Raw genomic sequence first — 20,594 nt, 5'->3', positions numbered from 1 at the left:
CTCTTACTTAATCAGTGGACATTTCAACCAGAGCTGAATTTATTAAGTAGGTTGGGATGTTTTACATGCGAGTTGAACTTGATAAATAGGTTTTATCCCTTTGGGAATTAATGCAGCAACGTGGTACTTCAATTAACGCTATGGTGAACTGGGGCGAATAGGCATTGTGGCACTTCATTTGCGACGTTAGGTGTACGTCCATGCTCAGTAGCCTACATGTACATCCGTACATATGTACAGTACTGCAACACTGTCGGTAAAAACGTGCATTATCGTTTTGAACGAGATGATAGCGCCAAATTTGACCGAGATGGACGACTTTCCAGGAGTTGATTCTTTGATTATAAAGTGAGAAAGTGGACTTCCTTTGCTCATTGGCAACAAGTGAGCAGGAGTTCGAGGGTAAATATACCAATGGGCCATTATTACTAAGTCTCGTCGTGGATTAGCTTATATAGGGCCCACTAGTTATGCAACTCAGGTAACTGACGTGATAATATTGTCCACGCTGGATCGTACGACACTGGGGAGCACTGTAAAGCAAACACCGCATTAGTTCGTGCAAGAAGAAAATAGCTCTGCTTTTGGTTATACGCCTCTAGAAAATAGGGTCAGTAGGTCGGGAATATAGGCCTATTTCCGTAAATATTTTCTGCTGATTGAATTTTTATTTTGGTCTCTCTTTTTTGGCCTTTTAAAACTGTCTTGACTTTTACACTAAATATCAAATCACAGGGTTTGAATGAATTTCTGTTGGAAGTTGTAGTAGCTAGGTAGTTCAGTATCGTGCGACATTTTGAAAGGTTGGCATCGCTGAGACAGTTTACCATCTTATTACCACTGATCAACCCCCAGAGGCTCACCTGCTGGCATATTCCCATTCTGGCAGGTTTGCCACGGTTTGCCTCAAATGTACCACTGGTCTGACAAGGATGGCCTACTGTACATTGCCTCTGCTATGCCACCGGTGGCCAGCCAGTTTTTGCTGCAAGGTTTACACATTGTAGGGTGTGCAACTTCAGTCTACAGCTGTTTCTAAGCGTGCTACAGCCATCAAAGTATCAAGCAGAATTTAAATTAACATAATGCTGGGTTACGTACACATAACACCTCCAGCAATAACAGTAGTGAGTACAAAACACCCGGCATTTTTGACGAACCAAGAGGATGTCACGCACGCGAAGCTGCCGTCAAAATTACGAACTTTCTCGAAAATGTTTAGAATAATCCGTACCACGTATGGAACCAAGATCATGCGTGTCTTTGCAATGGGGCTGTTTGCAGTAGCCCTTTTAAGGTACATGCATTTGATGGCGTGTCGTTCTTCAGTTCTATCGACGGGCTCATGTAGTTGTAGGTGCTTCACATTGGCCGAAATAGTACGCTTAACCTTTATTAATAAGCAATATGGTAGTAATTTCCTGCCACCTTTTCGTATTTTTTTAATAACCTTTTAATTGTTTGTACAATTTAGCAGTTTTTTCATCCTCAAGCAACTAATATGCTTCAAGACTGTAGGGTTCCTACAGAGACTGTAAAGCATCTCGTTCGCTCTAACGATGTCCGAGTTACCACTACTACGCTGATGATATTCAGCATTGTACTATTTGAACCGAATCGAAAAGACACTTTGTTAACCATCCAAAAACCAGTCCACTGTTTGTAAATCTGTCTGGTTCTAACTTCGTAATTTAATTAGGCATCATTCGCAGGTACTTGAACCGCTCAGCGACGGAGAAGCCGATCCATGCCCTCATCTTGTCTCGTTTGGTTTTTGTAATTCGATGCTTTACCGGTTACCTCACAATCAGCTTGCTCGATTCCAAAGACCCCAAAATTATGCTGCCTGTATTGTGACTCTTGTCAATTCTAGAGCTTACCTTACTCCAATTATGCAGCCGTTACACCTGCTCTCTGTTTCTGACCGAATCTAGTACAAGTTGTTCATGCTTTTTCACTGCTTGCATGATTCCACTCTTGGCCCAATACAATGTCAACTTGTTAACCATACACCTAGGGGTTTAATATCTCCCGCTTCCATTTTGCTTTCTGTTCCTCGTACTCGGGATCCAGGGCGTGATCGATCTTTTTCTAATGCAGGTCCCGTCTGTGGAATGAACTACCGTTTAGTATAACTATTTGTTCTATCCCTTCAATCTCAAAGTTCAAAGTTGCTTTGAAATCCCACTTCTTGGTTAATTTACTAGATCCCTATTATTTTTGTTCTTTATTTTTCTTGATTGCATTGTGCCATGAGCGTCCGTCAAGGCGGATACCAACGCGTTATAAGTGTTCGTTATCATTATTATTATTATTAAACTAGCCCTAACCACTGTAAATTACAGCCTGTTGAAATACAAGCATTCCCAGGGCGCGCCTAAGCCTTGTGCAGTGACTGGATCTGTTTGGATCTCTTTGGAATGTAAAATGCCCGGGCCCTTTTGACCTTTGACCTTTTGATGTGAAGTACAGTCCACGTTGCATGATCAGTAGGCGGGGCATCTATGATCAGAGCATGTAGGCTTGGGGTTAGAGTTAGGGGTCTGGTAAACAGCTGATTGGATTGTTATTATTTTTATTATTTTATTTGACCATCACCAGAACAAACAAAGCAAAGTTTAACAAAAAGTACATTTACATGTATATAAAAACAACCAAGACACACATACAAGTAAATATAAGCAGTAACAGGGACCAGGGACAAAAGTCCGAATACATAACAAGACAAATAACGTGGGTTAGGGACTGCACAAGTAAAATAGACTGCAATTACCCGCGGATATGCAACCCCGCAATTGTGACTGGTATTATAGTATTTTCACAGCAGCATGATGACGTTTAGGGAGAGAGGGACCTGAATTTTTTACTACTGCGTCGTTACAGGGGTGGGTCGTGGCGTGCTATTAATCAATGGCCGCATCGCCCAGGGCTGATTGTATTCACTAGTTTGGGACGTTTATATGGAAGTTGAAATTGTTGAACAGATGTTCATCCCTTTGGGAATTCATGCAGCTGTGTGGTACTTCTGAATGACACTACTAAGTATAGTAGCGAATTGATTCCTTCCTATCATTCATCTATCTCTTTATTTATACCTGGTAACGTAAACAGCCACAGCTGGCTTTGCATCAGGGCATTGCAATGACCCCCCAAAAAAATAAGAAGAAGGGAATAAATATAAGTTGGCTGGCCTTCAACGTCAGTTTAATACCAACTCAAGAGAATGGACGCGACTAAAACATTATCAGCGTTTGTTTTCCTGAGCAAAGTGTTTAAGACCGGCCAAACACATATTTATTCCCATTCACGAAAAAGCTATTTTCTCAGAGAGCCAATAGAAGTCAACATGTGATGAATTTCCAACAATTTTGTTATAAAATTTTACTTTAATTTCCCCGATTACTTCTCCCATTTATGGTGTATTCCTTATGAAAGTGGACCAATAGAATCCCCCTTTTTACGAGCTTGTCGTGCATGGCGTGTTGCATGCACACAGACTCCTGACCAATCAGACTTGCTGATTCGTACCCATTTGGCAGGGCGTGATTCACACAGCAGGCATTGCCACTTCTCAGTGGGCATTATCGAATGTTAAAACACAGTCACGTGGCGTATTTCGACCAATAGGAATAGAAAAAGTCCCAGATATTTATGATTATGAATTTAAAGAACTAAAACTTATCTTCCTAAATTAAGAAGACCCGGGGATCCGCCCAAACATGTTTTACAATATTGACACCCTGCATTGTTTAGAAGTATTAGAAGTCTATAAGTTCTTTAAATTAATAGAGTAGGGCTTTGAGGTCATTTTGACACCATTTCTGCATATATCAAATATAACGTTCTCGCACATTGAGCATTTTTGCCGAGACGGGTCATCAAAAAATATATGATTTTTTTTCTACTGCGGTGCTCCATGCACGGGTATTGTCAAGCATGTAGCCATGATAGCCACGAACTTCAAATGACTGTAACAAAAACCATATATTTGATTCGGTTAAATGTCACATTTGTAACGATAAGGAGCGTTTAGATATGCTTGCGAAGTTTCTAAAATATTGAGCGTAGCACAGCCGAATTCTTTGGGGGGTCCTCCACCAACTGCGAAATAGGTGAACAGCACCCTGCCCTTAAAGGGTTAATTTAAACTATACATACAATACATACATCTCACGTAGTTTGCACTACGCGCGCCCTAATCTCGGTATCTACCTTGTACAGAGGCACCCGTTATTGGTTGAACAGCCACGTACTGTGGTGTAAGTGTTCATTTGTTTGTAGCGATTCGACTACAACGATTGCTTCTTGTAGTTATTCGAAAACAGCGATGTGAAGTTCCCACCAAAGGAGCCTGTTTTGCCTAGACAAGCGCCTTCTCCTGCTTCAGCTCCCTTCCTTTTTGTTGCTACCTTGTGGTGAGGAGGCTTGTGTGTCTCAGAGGCCCCTAGGAGCTATAGCAACGGGGCATATAGGCCCTGGCTGTTCCAACCAGGTTGGCCAGGTCATAGGGTAGAGGCAAGACTAAAAGGAGCACCTAGTCTCCAAGTTAGGGGCTGGGTGCGGAATTAACAATTCCACCCCCACGGAAAGTATATAGTTACGGAAACGACAACGAATGCAAGGACCAGGGGCCAGCAGTGGACTGGAACAACACAAATGGCTGTATGACTACTCCTGGTGAAAACCTTCACCAGTATCTTCCGAACAACAGACAGCCAACTCGGGCCCAAAACCTACATACAACTGGGGGCTTGGAAGGTCTGTACGAAGCAATAAAAGCATCTCAACTCATTAGGAAGGTGAAGAAATATGGATTGGACCTCCTGGGGTTAAGTGAACTTCGGCGGATATAGGCTCTGGACGGCAGGTGACCAGCAACGATTCACTCATCCTACACTCTGGACAAAACAGGTGTGGCCCTTAAAGTCTCAAAGGAGAAGACAAAAACACCTCATTAGTACTTCTGGTACTACTGCTGTCAGACTTCACCTACTGTGGTTTTTCAAAAAAGATGGAGTCTAGGCTGATCTACTATTAACAGCTCCGGAGGGCAATACAAACAACAAAGGAATTGCTTGACTTGCGCAACATCAAGCTGATGTCCTCTCACGGCACGGTAGTATGGTTTACCTTCAAACTTTGTTTCTGTGGTGTTGGCAGCATACTCAGCTCACCTGACGCTGCCCAGAGGCTGTCAAGACCAGCATTTTCCATATGTTGCCCAATGGCCTTCAAGAAGTTGAAGAAAACATGCAGTCCTCCCAGGAGAAAAATTACTTTTTCAAACTTCGGATTGGCCAATACAAGTTCCTTGCCTGTACTGTAAAGTGGCTGGTCAGCTGTGACAATGGTGTACTCCTGACCAACGTGGCTGGACATTTTCAGGACAGGACAGCATGATCATGTCTTTGGAACTCTTGTAGCGCATTTGGTTTGACCGCTCTTGACCTCAGGATTCGCTTTCTGTCTAGAGACCATGGAGTCTCTTGTGGAGCTGGACCTCTCTGCCATACCATCATCTGTATGCAATGGAATGTATTCTTTTCATCTTGTGTTGCTTCCAACACGTCAATGTTGTCACAGGAGCAGAGGATCATTCTCTCTTTTGTGATATTGTCTGGGAGGTAGACATTGCCATTCTTGACGAACCTCTCAAAAATGTTACGGGTCATGGTTGTGTCAGTTCTTCGCACTGTGCCAATACCAATGGTATGGTTGGCAGCAAGAAACAAGTCAACAAGTGTCTCAGAGTGGGTTGCTTGGTGAAGAGCAAGACCTAAGCCAGCATGCTTCGGTGTCAACTTCCGTCCATTGGAACCGACGTAATACAATATCTTGGGCAATGATGCAAACAATTCGCTTGATGGTGCTGTCTTCCTCAGTGCCTGAATGCACCACATCAGTACCCCCAAAAAGGATAGAAACAGATATAAGCTGTTCGGTATTACCTCATCCACACTTTTTGGGTCGAGGTTTTGCCAGGTGTTGCAATGCCCAGGGGTGTCGAGTAGATCTTCTTTGATTCTAAGGGCCACATGAACCATTTCTTGAAAGATATTGCCTTGTGCGATCCTTATCGTAGTGCCTTCATCATCTGTGGAGTCTGAACCTGAAGACACCACTTCTTGATGACGGGACTTTGTAAAGGTCTTGGAAATGACGAGGCCAGACTTCTCACCGGGATATATTAGGAGAAACCCTGCCTTAAGGGTACGTACGTAACTAGCCTGTTGTCCAACCAGAAGTTGAACCTTTTCATTGAAGGTTGTTCTCCTAGAGAGATATCTTAGTGGGATTGAAGTACCCCTTTCAGCACCCATACTTTGGTATCTGTCCCATACATCGCTCATACTGTAAACATGACAATAAGACAACCCTACACCCAAGTCTCGGCACAGTTTCATCATACATTCATCCTCCTTCGGCTCCTCTGGATCACCAAATGATTTGACCCTTGAAGACCTTTCCTCAAATCCCCTCAAACATACAAGATGATAACAGCTTTCAGCTGCAATCAAATCACTGATGCCTGAAAGTCTTATGCTCAATACAGGATAATATTTGCTATTAAATCAAATAATTGTCAAGTATTGTTGCAAGGGATAACTCAGCACAAAAAGACATAAAAGCAAAGCTTGGAAGCCCAAGCAGTTTAGCATTTGAACGAAGGTCCAACTGTACAACACCTTTGTCAAATCTGTTGTGCTGTATGGCGCTGAATGGTGGCAAGTCGTAAAGGGCAAGACGGTGACTCGGGGGCCTTTATCCCATCTTCTGGCTAAACAAGATCTCAACTGAAGGGCTGTACAAGAAAACAGAGAGAAAAGTGGTGATGAAGATAAAGTATCGACGGATCAGATGGCTTGGGCAATTCAGATGGACTGCGCCTGTAAAGAGGAAGCAGGGCAGGCCGAAAACAACCTGGAGACATAGAGTGACAGCAGAGCCCAAGGAGTTGGGCTTAACAAAGGGTGAGGCACAGCTTGCTGCCAAGGTCGGAACCCGTTGTAAGCAAATCGTTGACGCCTTGTGCCCACTAACGGTTTTGTCCAGCCAAGAGGCCATAGGAGATTAGAATTTGACTACAGGCCTGTGAGGGATATGTGCAAACTTGAGGGGAACATTGATGCGGAAAACTTGTGATTTTAAAACTTGTTTCTACTGACTCAAAAGGTATGCTTGGTCGGTCTGTTTCGTTTAAGACTGGCTAAGCACATTCATCGCCCTACTAATAAATGCCTGAGAAAGTTTAGCCATTCACACTCGTCGATCTTGAGTCAGTCACTTATTAGTTGCTCTTCAACGGCGATATAACACCGGCTTGTTATGCGCCCCCCCCACTCCGCGCAGTACGTACCACGAGCACGAGAGTCATCATAGTTATGAGGAGATCGTTTACAACTACTCACATGAAGAACAAACCCTAACATGGCATATTCAAGCTTATATCCAAGCAATTGTAACGATTATACATTTCCTACGTTGTTTTTGACAATTAAATTGAAAATGAATACGTGCTTCGCTGGCCAAAAACCGGCAAGGTTTAGTTTATTTATTTCCATATCTTTATTTCAATAAAATATTCACCTTAGTTTTAGGCCACTAAACACAAAACATTTTCATTATGCCAACAACATCTGTAGCTACTCAATGCAGTTTTTTTCCAACCCACTCAACAAAGATACCTGGGAATCGGATATAGGTGATAACTGCTCGTTGGACCAAGATGACACTCCGATCCGCCTGGTCGTCACTATTTCTCCAGGTGATCGAAGTCTTGTGACACGTAATTAACAATTTCAATTTGCTCTACCGATTTATTTTTTTTTCAATTTTCCTACCTTCATATTATCTTGATAAAAGACCACTGAGAGTGAACTAAGAGGCTGTGAAGAGTCTACTCTGCCAAAGGCATGACCTTGAAGTGATTTTAAAATAAATTTCTGACCCAGTTATAAAGCAACAGCGTCGACGCGCGTCAAGAAATGGTATGTAAAGGGGGTGATATATTAAATCCAATACTCATTTTTAAGTTTCAGCTTTTGATTTGTATTTGTTACTACGCGTTTTCTCTTTATTTTGATTTTGTTTCAATGTCTTGTTTTGAAAATGGTACACAGTGCACGAATGTGCTTATAAAAACCAGTCGATATTCAACTCGATTCATTGCCATCGCTAGGTTCGTACCCTTTTTAGGGCACTTTTATTCCCTTTTAAATCACATACATGTATAACAGTTACCGAATATAAATTTCAAATTGATTGATTCACGCAGAGCAAATTACTCCCACAAGTGCGCAATGAACCCTTTTGGGGCCGTTGTGCCGATGCAAAGATGCATGTTGGTAAGGGTTGCAGATTTGGAAAGCAAAATTGGAGACGACAGAAGTGCAAGTATTAAACATGGCGGCAACAAAATTGGTTGATCCGGAACGAGATAACTTGCAGCGTGCAACACGCAGACAATACTTTTTTTTCCTTTGTGACGCCACCGCAATCTACTGAAAACAGTCATGGCTCAGTGGTGCAGTGGTACAGTCAATAAACGTAAGTTTGACCCAAGGTTAGTTGGTGGTCGAAAACCGTGACTGACTTGAGGCTATACGCAGATTTCACCACTGTGGCACTATGTACAGTTAGTGGAGGGTCCATCGGCGTACCAAAGGGACACACTATGAAGCATTCACGTTAACCGGTCGAGTAAACGTCGTTTTTTCATTGCAGGAAGAGCAACTCTGTGTATTCCTGAAACTATCCCAGCTAATCGGTGGGTAAATGCTTCATGTTTAACTTGCCCCAAAGCAAATGTCTATCGTCCATGTATATATCCTAGAGTTATTTGGAGTTATGCCGTATATGATTCTGAAACTACACTTGGATGTAAGACTTTTCAATGAAAAGTGGCCAAACTTAAGCTAATTTGCGGATACTTTAGGCAAACAACTTACTGATGATTCAGTATGCAAAAGTGCAATTACATGATTCATCCCCAAAACTACTATTTCAAGATACTGTATGGGAATATTTATTTTTAAAGTAGCTGTCCAGAGGCGGCTTATTCAATTGTTTGTCTCTGTCAAAAGATAAGCTCCCTTTTTGAAATATCGCTCTGATATTTTTCTCAACAAACGCAACACTAAACGCAACACTAGTCGACTCTCCTTATTACGAAAGCTACTGGACTCAGTGAACAGGTTTGTTATATCCCCAAAGTAGCTGTATGCCAAATGCACTCGCTCCCTGTCTGTCAAACATTCAACAAAGGTATACTTAGGTCCTATTATTAAATACTTCTAATTTGCGAGTTTGCCTGGTGATCGAACTAATTTATAGGATGCACTGTAGGGTATGGTTTATCTTGTACATTTTTTTTGTTTAAGATTAGCAATGCTATATTGAAACACACATCTAAGGTAATGCAATAGATACATCTGGTAGACGTTGGTTGTGATTCGTTGCTGAGGACTACATCAGCGTACCAACGTGGATGCCAAGCCTGACGATCACTGACGGTCCTTTATGTGAGTAAACTTTCCATCACAAATTGTGCCATGCAAATCTATTTCCATGTTATTGTCCATTTGTCTCGCAATGTTTATAGTGTGCAACACGGTTTGGGGGCTATGGTGCGGGGTTGGAATGTTGAAGTACTTATGGACAACCGCATGTCAGTGCGCCACAAAAGATGTTTTATGAATGTAATGTAACTCTACCTGACAAGAAGGTTTTGGTACTAATATGTCACCGCAAATGCTCATTGGTACAAAATTGTTAACGTCAACTGTTCTAAAGATGTACCTTGCGTCGAGGAGACGTTAATTTTAAATACGGGTTTTACCCTTAGGGCCGGCGACCATTTAGACCCGGTTTGAAAAGGACCCCCGGTAGCCCACCCTGTATAATGCCTGCCCGGTATTCAGGCTACTCAGGCCTGACTGCACATTGGCATTTCAAAGTCCCTGATGAAAGGCTTCTCCCACCACGCTTCCACAGATGAATAGGGGTTTAAGCAGATTAGTGTAAACATTGTATAGAGCTGAGGGATTAAAAACCAAAAGCCGGTCCCTTCTGGAATACAATGCATGTACCAGTATTTGCAAACAATAGACCCCAGAATGGAGAAGTTCGAGATCAACAACCAGTCCAGCATCCCAGGCCGGTCATATGCAGCAAGGTATGAGACGGAGAGAACCCCCCTGCTTTGTGTTGGTCATTGTCTCCCAGGAATCTGGGCAATTCCTTTCATACATCTTGGGGGATGTGTTAATTAACAATAGTCTGGAATGTGTATAGGGATTGGACATGTTGGGGGGGTACCCCTTGGTCTCATTTCTTGCTGGGTATAAGGCCGGTAGCCAGGTCGGTATGAAAAAGGGGTTTTTGCAACAGGGCGAGCTTACCGGGGGGGGCCTTTTCAAACCGGGTCGCCGGCCCTTGCCTACCGTATATACATTTTTTGGTAAACTCTGTATACTCAGTGCTTGTAAGAGAACTTGCGAAAAAAAATCACAGGCATACTTGGGTGGGACTCAAACCCAGGACCTCTTGTTTACTGATGCATACGTCTATTACCTGGGCAAGGCCTGTAAAATAAATTAACATCTTCCCGACGCAAAGTACATCTCGAAATAGTTTGTGGTTCCCCCTGCTACATCTGACTCGGACTGACCAACCGACGCCGGCAAGCTCTTTGGTCGAGGGGTTAAGACGTCTGTACTAGTAAGCAGGTCGTGGATTTGAGTCCCACCTAAGTAAGCTTGTGAACTTTTTCGCAAGCTCTCGGACAAGCGTGAGTACACAGAGCTTATAAAAAATAAACAGGACAGAAAATGGCAAAATCTGTAATAAAATGTGGGCCAGAAATTCTACCTTCACTAGAACCACAGGTCCGTTCTCACTTCCAGTGGCAACATGAAAATGTGCGTCATTGGTCAATTTAATTTTAGGGTGCCGATTTTCAATCTGTTGTCACGCTGCTCCAAAAGCCAGCACAAGAAGGTGTCAATCCATTTTTTGATCACAAACAGCATTTTGGGCATAGCTTTTATATATGTCCGTCAAATGTTTTTAAATTTGACACAGGTACTATTTGTAACACTTAACTAAAGAAATATTTCCATCTAACACATTTTTGAGGTCGGGATGAAGGAAAACTCTGCCCACCTGGCTTCCATGGATCTTGTTTTCACGTAGATGGCAAAGAAAAATTGAGGCATCATGCATTGCGGAAAACCTTTCTGGAAGCAAATTTGCTATTTCTCTTAGATTAACCACTTTTATTAATCTTTAGAGGGTACTTCAAGTCTCGATACTTAATGTGGACTCTATGTATGTGAGTTGACGCATATTGACATTGAAAAAAATGTAGCATAACCGCTTTGATACATGTAAGCCCTTCGAATACTAAACACCGCAGATATATCATGCCAGATTCTGAGCCTTTGGCAACTTGAGTTAAATGGTTCACATCATGTTCTGCTTTGGCTGCTTCGGAGTTGGCAATTTGTTATTAAATAACAAAATATTTACAATCTCGTTTTCTAATTTACATCATTTTTTATATTTTTAAATTGAAGACAAGTCGGCATAATTTTTTTTCAAAGCAGGTATGTTGTACACGTGTTAATTTTGGAAAGTGATTTCCTCAAATCCCCAAATGCCCGCAAGATGTGGTCAGTAGTTCACCGTGTGTGTTGGAAATACAACTAAATAATTTTTCATTTCTGAGCTTTTAACTTACATGAAGGTTCATAGTTTTGGGTCGGCTAAACCAGTTCCGGATCGCCACATTTCTTCACAAATATAAGAGTAACCACGCGAGAAATCCATTTTTCAGCCATAAGTATTGTAACAAGCTGATTTACTAATGGAGAGTTTCTTACAGAAAAATAGTTCATAAATAAGAACTTGCGCAATGTTTGACTCCGCTTTTTTAGAAAATTAGGTTCCAACGAATTAAAACGTAGAACAAGCGTAACTTGGCACTCACTTTTTTTCAGCTGTACACAGATCTGGCAACGATACCATCCCCAAGTGGCACACTGACGAACCAATTGCGTCACATTTCTGCTACGTACGTATGATTGAGTTTGTAACGTATTTGCGTGCACTAAATGTGTGATCCCAAACTACGCAAATACATGTGTTCAGTTTTCAGCCAATTTGAAAACAGAACCCCAAAAATCTTCTTGATTGTAAACGTATATGTGACTGTCGAGTACTGGAACCACACATAGGCCTAGTGGGTGACCTACCGCCCGGTAAAGTTTTGTCAATTGTTTTGGCTCCTGTGATTATAACTATTTCTTTGTTTACCAAAGCCACACCTCTCACCTACCAATCTAACTGTTTCCATTGCTCCAACATGTCATGTGTTTTCACCAACTTGTCTCTGTAATTTGTGAAATTTCTCTTGATTGTCGGAAACACTGCCAACACACACGTTGCCCACGGGCGCTGCTATGTTCACTTCTATGAGTGCCACTTGTCCCCGGGTGCAACGATGGAATTTCATATCTCGAACTAACGAAGGATCGAAGCCGGAGACAGTGTCCTCTATTGGCACGTTGGAAAAAGGCGAGCAAAACACGAGCACTTAAGCATTTTGAGACCACATTAATAGAGCAAAACATCCGGATGGCAATGGACAAAATATTGATTCATATTTATTAGAGCAAAAAGTAAGTATGAACTCTAAATTCTCAACGAACCTGCACGCTATGATTTCTGGCCCACGGTCTATAATTCAATTAATACAACGAGTTAAACTTGTCCCGCTAAAACAAATGTGCTAACAGTAACAAAGACACTGTGATAGTTGTCGTTCAAAACTCGTCAATTTTACAAGAAATCAACATTCATAAATGGTTTCATCCCTTAAGCGGTACACAGGAAAGATTATACCTATTCCCTCTCCGCTGGCTTTCTCAGTTTCTGAATTGCTGTACTTTTTACCCAAACCTAGCGGTGTTTATAGAAATTCAAAAAATAGTTATAGTTGTAAGAATAATTTCATGTATTGTCAGCCATTCATCAAACAAATTCTGTCATCGTTGCAAAAAAAGTGAAGCATGAAATTGTCACTGGACTTTTTATAGGCCTACAGTGCTTGAAAAACACTTGTCATCGAACCAGCAACATGTAAACCAGTCCCCCTGTTAGTAATAGTTTGTGTTTTCAGTTCCTTACTTTCAATATATAGTGATAATTTACGAGTAAATCGTTTCCAGTCTATCTAATTATTGAACAATTAAGAAAATCCGATTTTCAGTGTACACCACTATAAATAAGAACAAGTGTGCGTAATGCTCACGTGCATTAACCGTTTGATCAAACGAGCTATTGCATGGCTCTAATGCACTGTGTATGCCGCACGCTGGACAGAATAGTTCAAGTACCAGTGTCGACACTTCACCACTCAGGTTACAGTAATTAATTTAATCCAACAGATGCTGTTTTAACTTTTTATCCAACAGTTGTGGTTACAATATCTACCTGGCAAACCTGATCGAGCAAACGCCTTGGTGCACTCCTCTTTCAAGGCTTACCGTTGCCCCATCTCCTGACGCCTATCAATGTTGTAGTATTACACGCTGGTGTCACATTTCGTGAAACAGACCTTCATGATGGGTGTCCAGTGCGGCCCAGGTTGTGCTAACGGAGGCTGGCATGCCGCCCTCTGTGTCCATATCGACTGGCTGCTGTGGACAGGACTCCTCAAAGGTCTAGGGGTGATGCTGCCAACGCTTAAAGAGCAATTCACAGCAGACACGTGGATGATCGGTGGATTGATTGCAAATATTACTGCTGTTGGCAGTTTTGCAGGTGCATACATACGCTTAAAAGGCAAATTTACTAGTTTTAACAAGAACTTATACAGCCTTGTTCCCAGAGAGCAACGCAAACCGCAACGCGGACATGTTAAAACATGTCAAACGGTGGTGTTGCCGACAACGCAGACAAACGTAAACCAGCCCACGAATGATCGGTGAAGTTGAGCCATGTTCAACTTTGCCGACTGTCTGCGTTGCGTAGCCGTGGTGTCCCCATATAGACACGCATGCTGGCAAGACCGGCGTCGAACGATGTTCCGTCCGCGTAGTTTCACAAATGTACAGTCAATCTCTAAAAGCATATTTTCTGCGAAGAATCACGGTGTTTCGGACTCTATTTGTTTCAAGTTTTAGGCGGAATGACGGAATGCACTGTTTCTTCCGTTCGTGTCTGTGTCTCCACCTGTTGCATTCCGTCTGCGTTACAAACAAGTAGCCCTTCCATAATTATGTGTGTGTTGGGACGTTGCGTGCACGACGTGTACAAACATTTCATTTTCACGGACACAAAAACCGATTCCGTTAATGTAACACGCGTGTGCGCTGTGTTCGGCCGTCAAAATCGCCCCAGGAGTGATTTCAATGGATACGCAACGCTCTGCGTGCTCGCCCATTCGAATCAAATCGTGTCTAGGCCTACTTTTTCGACGTTTCTCCATGTTATAGTACACCATATTATGGCTGGCTGTAAGTAGCAAAAAAACAAATAAACAAACAAACAACCCAAGAAACAAACACGCAACAACAAAAAAACAAAAAATAAATAACTCTTCTAAACGCCATCATAAAAATTGTCGTTCCAAGTTTTAATACCGACGACATAAAAAGTGCATTTTGAGGCAAGCGTTGTTTGGCAACAAAGGATGAACCTACCCAAAACCTTAGGCGCCTGTGCCAAGCAAATGGTATAAAAAGGTGTGTAAACAAAAGAAAGACGAATTATCTAAAGATTTGCTACACGAGGAGTTTAACTGGGTAGATTGATAACAGACGGATGCTGGTGGAAATTCGATTGGTTCTTGTTTTAGATAGCCTTCACTATCCCAATCTTAATGCACAGTCTGGACCGACTAAGGAATCAAAATGGCTTTAATCTGAACTATAATTATTAATGACACAAAATCTTGTAATTATTATGAGGACCTTCTTTGTGTACAGAGACTGTACGTTATTGATTTAAATTGGGAATGGGCCTGAATTTCACCCAGTTAGCTCCGGGACAGACCTACATACTATACTATTAAATGTGTAAGGATTAATCAAGCCCCCCTCCGAAATTAAACTTGTGGTGTTGCTTTAATTGGAACCGCTTGGGGAATTCAAACTTACAACACGCAGTGTTACGTGAACACGTTAGGGTGTTGATTTTCAAACTTTTGGCATACAATTTTCCACTGTTTCTCATGCACTCTTCTCGTGCTAATAGCGTTGTCATCAAATCCAATGCAGGTCTGTTATCCAAGCCATTGGAGGCATTGTTTGGTACCCGCAACGTGGTCACAGTCTTTGGATTAATCCTTGGGGTGTCTGTTATCGTCTCTTCTTTCTCGACCAGCGCTATCCAGATGACGCTTGTCCTCTGCTTCATTGCTGGTACGTAGTTCTTTTTTTTTAATTCCAACTAACACCAAGTAAACTGATGAGCCTTGATTTACTGCTCACTTGTCACTGGTGTATTGACAAGAAGACTGTTTCGAAATGAACTCAATTGCGGGAGCTCATTCTCCAAAAGCTTCCTCCAAAGTTCCTTCTGGCATGGGGACTTTCTTCAGTTTTTGACGTGATTAAGGTCATTGCATAGTGTGCCTACTTTGATCAAACTGAGCATCAGAGCTCAGTGCTGACTAGTATTTTTTATTCATAGGCTTTGTTTTAATGTGCAGGGCCTGGTTTGGTGATCCCCAATATTTTATCGAGAGCCATGACAGGTCGTTATTTCACCACGAACTATGCGACAGTGAATGGGATTGCGACCACAGGAGACGGAGTGGGCTTGATCTTTGCTCCGTTGACTCAAGTGCTTTTAGACACCTACGGCTGGCGAGGCGCCTTGCTACTGCTTGGGGCTATCAGCATGCATCTTGGTGTATGTGGCTTCCTGCTGAGACCATCACCGCTATCAGCAGAGGGGCGGGACGACTACCTACCAATCATCTCAAGTGAACAGGAGCCATCGGAATCCAATATCTCTGATAATGAGACGAAATCCCCACTCCGCATCCTGAAGGACGCTATTCAGGCTCAGGGGAATATTTTCGGCTGCGCTGTTTGCGGCCGCGCTGCGTTCTGGATAGCGGCCCATGTCTATGTCCTCCATCTCTTCGTGGGCACCCTGTGGGTGATATACTTTGTCCCTTACGCCGAGTCAAAAGGTTTCTCAGGGTACGAGGCCGTGACATTCACCACGGCCGCAGCGATTGGGAACCTGGTCTTAAGGATTCTTGTTGCGTCCATGGTGGGCCGAGGCTGGCTGAAGCTACGACTGGCCTTGCTAATTTCAATGATTAATTGCGGCACGGCTCTATTGACGCTTCCCTGGGTGCATTCCTATTGGTTGATGATTGGCAACGCCGTCATCTTCCACGGCTCCCTTGGGGCAAAGGCATCACTTTGTGACATTTACACCCGGGAACTGGTGGGAGCCGAAGAACTGGTGTCCGCTTTCAGTTGGATGGATCTACTGGTCGCTATTATTCAAATCGCTTTAGGATTCCTCCCTGGTAAGGAATAATCGAATACTTACGTGGCTAAGGGAGAAATATTCCTTTGACATCTAAAAAATAAATAAACAAACAGTTCTCCTGACAGGAAAGACGCCTGAATAACCAATCTCGCACCTTTTTTTTAGGTTGGATATTCGACCAGACTGGAAACTATGACACGGCTTTCATCATCTTGGGACTAATCTCTCTTTTGCCGTTGGTGTCGCTGCTCATGGAAGATGTAATCAACCGACGGAAAGGTTAATGTTACCGATGAATAATCCGGTTTTGCTCAACAGGAGTACAGTCTCCCATGATGAACAACTGTACTTGCTTGAAACACTGCATTTAGGGCGTTCGTTTTTGTGTTCGTTGTATTGTTTTAATTTTAATCCATGAATGTCAGGCAAAAAACGAAAAACTTCAAGGAAGGTCTTGAGTTAGTACCAAACGTGTTATGGCCATAAAAGTATCAAAGGAGAATTTGCATTGACATAACACAGGATTACGTGTACAAACGAGTGCAAAACAGAGTTTTAATGAATAACGGTGATGTCACGCACGAGAAGTTGCAGTCAGAATCACGTCTATTCCTCGTGGAAAGCAGTGTGTAATGTTATACGTTATTAGATTGTCTGTACATCGGTGCCTTTCCGCTATTTCGTTTGCTTTTAATGTTGAAGGTTGTAGTTCAGAGTATAACCTTTCTTTACAAGTAGGCCTATGGTACTCAAGGTATTTTATCTTGTACCTTCTGAGAAAGGGATTAAAATGGGATTATATCGTCATCAACACCACGACGTAGTACTCATGTATAGATGTGTGCGTCGCTTCAGCGCGTATTTCACAGAAATGTGTTATTTTCATTCTCACGAAGTAGCACTCGGCACGTACTCCGTGAGTTGCCATTTTCAGGAATTGACTTTTTCTTTAAACACTTAAAACGAGATTTAATAGCATCTTCTAGTTAAGTCACATATTTACGGGTGATTCAAATCATTTCAGACCTTTAAAAACGTTTTATACATGCTATATTGACAAAATACACATGAGTGCTACTTCGTGAAAACGAAAATCATTCGATTATGCTTCAGTGTACGATGTGCGCTCGCACGCTTGAGTGCTACTTCGTGAAACCTAAATTGTTGTAAACCTATTTTTCAAGAAGTAGCACGCAAGTGCAGTTGAGTACTACTTCGTGGTGTTGGTGACAATATTTTTTGTCGATTTTCACAGTTGGTGAAATATCAAGATATGTAAAAGTTATGTGTTTAAGACTTAAAGGTTTTCATGGTGAAAGAAACTAGATCTATAGTAAAGATTGCGGTAACACCATGTATTTATCTCTTCTTTGAGTATGTGTGGTTCTGTAGTTATTCCCCGGTTCTTCCCAGAACCACACATACTCAAAGAAGAGATAAATACATGGTGTTACCGCAATCTTTACTATAGATCAAGTTATGTGTTGTTTTAATACATTCTACAACACACAAAGTGCCTAACGAAACAAAACAATAAGGTACTATGGGTTGTAAAATCTAAGAAATATCCCAGCTATATTAGTGGCAAAAATATTTTTCCCAAAGGTAGCACTTAATACTATTGTCAGATAGTTTTCAGACTGTGGCAAAACTGTACCGGGTTTACAATACCAGGTTTACATTGTTAGGTTTAGCTGATACGTATAAGTCCAAAACACACACACACGTTGCCTTTGAATGTGTGACTACGTCCTCAAAAAAGAATAAAAGAATACTAGTGAGCCACCTTCGAGAAAATGGACCACATGAATATTGGGTTATAAACGGAAACAGCAGTCAATATCAGTAGATTGAGAATGACATCCTCAATTACACGTATTCCAAGGGTTACCACAGGGACAATAAAACATATTCGTTAAAACCCGGAAGGAATAAAGGATCATGAATCTCTACGCCAGGTCCCGTGATAACGAGAGTAGGTTTGAGTAAATGCAAACAGGGTGGTTAACTTTTGCCCTGCACATCAACTGAAAATGCAGTTGATGTTTTTTTGACATTTGTCAACTTTTTTACCCTGTTGAAAAAAAACCCGGAGGTTTACTGTTCGCTGGGCTCAAGTAGGAAAAGGAGGTAGAGGATGGAATCGGTCTATTTAACATAGGTCATCAATAAAATACACTGTATATTATAAAATAATAAAGTTTTGCCCTTACATAAGGACGCTCATTTGAAACCAAAAAGGGAAGTCAGCGTGGCTTGCCATACCGCTTTCAACACACCGTAAAGTTTGGTATTAGCGATAATTAGTGTTTTTTCCCCTTGTTTTTCCTTTCATTGTTGTCAATATGGCCGATACGAGATCGTATCGTCCAGATATTGTACATAATTAAAAATGTTCCCAATGCTGTAAGCACTAATTCATTGATTAGCATGTTTAGTTATTGCTTATGTCTCATTCATATTGCATTTATATGTTAAAAAATCCGTAATCTGTAGATATTTCACTAATGATCTTAGCTTTGCCTACAAGATTAATGTACATAATCTCCAAATATTTTTCTAACCTATTTTTCCTGGGTCATGTATCCTATAAGAGCGAAACTCGAATTAATGTCCATTCCTTCATGGACTCCGCAGCTCCATGATTCTCCACATTGCATGGTATTTGTTAGTTTGGCAGTAAATTTGGTTGAAAAGTCAGAGCTTGCTTCGTTATATCTGGTTTATTTTGATTTATTTTATTTGTTCAAAGCAAAATGGAAACATAAAGCTTCCTTTCTGAGTTTCAAGTGACTGGTTGTTCCATTCTAAAAATCAACCCCTCAATTTCAGTATTTCTGTACGACAGCGTAAGTGTTTTGTTTTTCAGTCCAAAAGTGGGTGTTATTTTCAAAACATTCCTAAAATAAAATTGTCTTAGGATTAATTTTAAAAGTCATAAACATTTTACAGGGAGCTAGACCCCAAATCCTGTGCATACATTGTATATAGTTGGAAGTGCAGACAACTGTATATGTCACTATATAGAGGCCTTAGCTTGGGCCTTGATCGTAAATACCGTCACACTGGCTTTAATTGATGGTTGAAGCCTTAAACTCCATATGCAGCAAGGTATGAGACAGAGAGAAACCCCCCCCCCCGTGCTTTGTGTTGGTCATTGTCTCGCAGGAATCTGGGGAATTCCTTTCAGACATCTTGGGGATGTGTCAAGTAACAATAGTGTGGAATGTGTATAGGGATTGGACATGTTGGAGGGGGTATCCCTCGGTCTCATTTCTTGCTGGGTATATTAAACTTAGCTTTGCTCAATCACTGGGCAATATTTCGTATATATCATACTTGCCGGTCGGGTTCTGGTGAGATAAGCAAGGAAAACTCGAAACTACACCATTTGCCAATCACATCTGTGGCTGATAATACAGTGCGCGTATCAACCCCCCCCCCGGTACCGCAGAACAAAAATACAGGCATTTCGGCGACTATTACTCTTCGAAATAAATTGATACTCTCTTCCAGTGTGGTGATGTCATTGACTAAGTCCCTATTACCTTTGGCAATCGGGGTCTTATAACACATCAAAACCTTTTTCGTGCATTAATGTTGTTAATCTAAATATTCTGTCAATACTTTTGCAGCACCATTACCTCATCTTTATAACGGATTGTAAATGAAGTTTTGGTATAGTCTGAAAATCATATTTTGCAACCATAATTTATGCATTCATACGATTTATGACCTTTTTATAGGCACAGACAGCTCCATTACAAATTGTGTTTTTCATTTTCTAGTTGATTTTCTTCTTTTTTTCAATTCACACAACTGAAAGGTGTTTCAAATCAGTCCAGGTCCTTATCCTTTAAACGAATTTTTATTTCCTTATCTAATTGAATGTAATATCATTAAAATGACCAAATTTACTGATAGATTTTAATACGCACAATAAAAATTGCTTCCTCCCAAAAACACACGGTGGACTCTTCATGTGACATCAAAGATGCAGAGGTGTGTGTTGCAAAGGGCTGCAGATTTTGAAAGCGAATTGGGGACTCCACTGGTAGCGCAAGAACAATTGGGTGGAT

The 20,594-nt window shown here is 41.6% G+C and overlaps 1 protein-coding gene across 19 annotated transcripts in view; it reads left to right on the top strand.

Moving 5' to 3' along the window:
* The window catches only part of LOC110980497 (monocarboxylate transporter 11-like), a 29,312-nt gene extending 10,082 nt beyond the window's left edge, over positions 1–19,230 (top strand). For 5 of the 19 annotated variants that reach the window (XM_087142341.1, XM_087142339.1, XM_087142340.1 and 2 more), the window contains 6 exons: positions 8,725–9,521; positions 12,000–12,576; positions 13,476–13,824; positions 15,282–15,425; positions 15,716–16,552; positions 16,681–19,230. In XM_087142341.1, the coding sequence (XP_086998467.1) occupies positions 13,623–13,824; positions 15,282–15,425; positions 15,716–16,552; positions 16,681–16,799 (1,302 nt within the window). In that variant the 5' untranslated portion in view covers positions 8,725–9,521; positions 12,000–12,576; positions 13,476–13,622 and the 3' untranslated portion in view covers positions 16,800–19,230. Of the gene's footprint in view, positions 1–235; positions 403–8,724; positions 9,522–11,999; positions 12,681–13,475; positions 13,825–15,281; positions 15,426–15,715; positions 16,553–16,680 lie in introns of those variants that run through there. The other 14 variants (XM_087142346.1, XM_087142350.1, XM_087142344.1 and 11 more) reach the window with 12 other exon arrangements.
* The last annotated feature ends 1,364 nt before the right edge of the window (positions 19,231–20,594 follow it).

Source organism: Acanthaster planci, linkage group LG10 (assembly GCF_054643075.1).
Source record: "Acanthaster planci isolate LZ-2023a linkage group LG10, COTS_SCS, whole genome shotgun sequence".
Taxonomy (NCBI): domain Eukaryota; kingdom Metazoa; phylum Echinodermata; class Asteroidea; order Valvatida; family Acanthasteridae; genus Acanthaster; species Acanthaster planci.
This window is presented reverse-complemented; position numbering and strand designations above follow the sequence as displayed.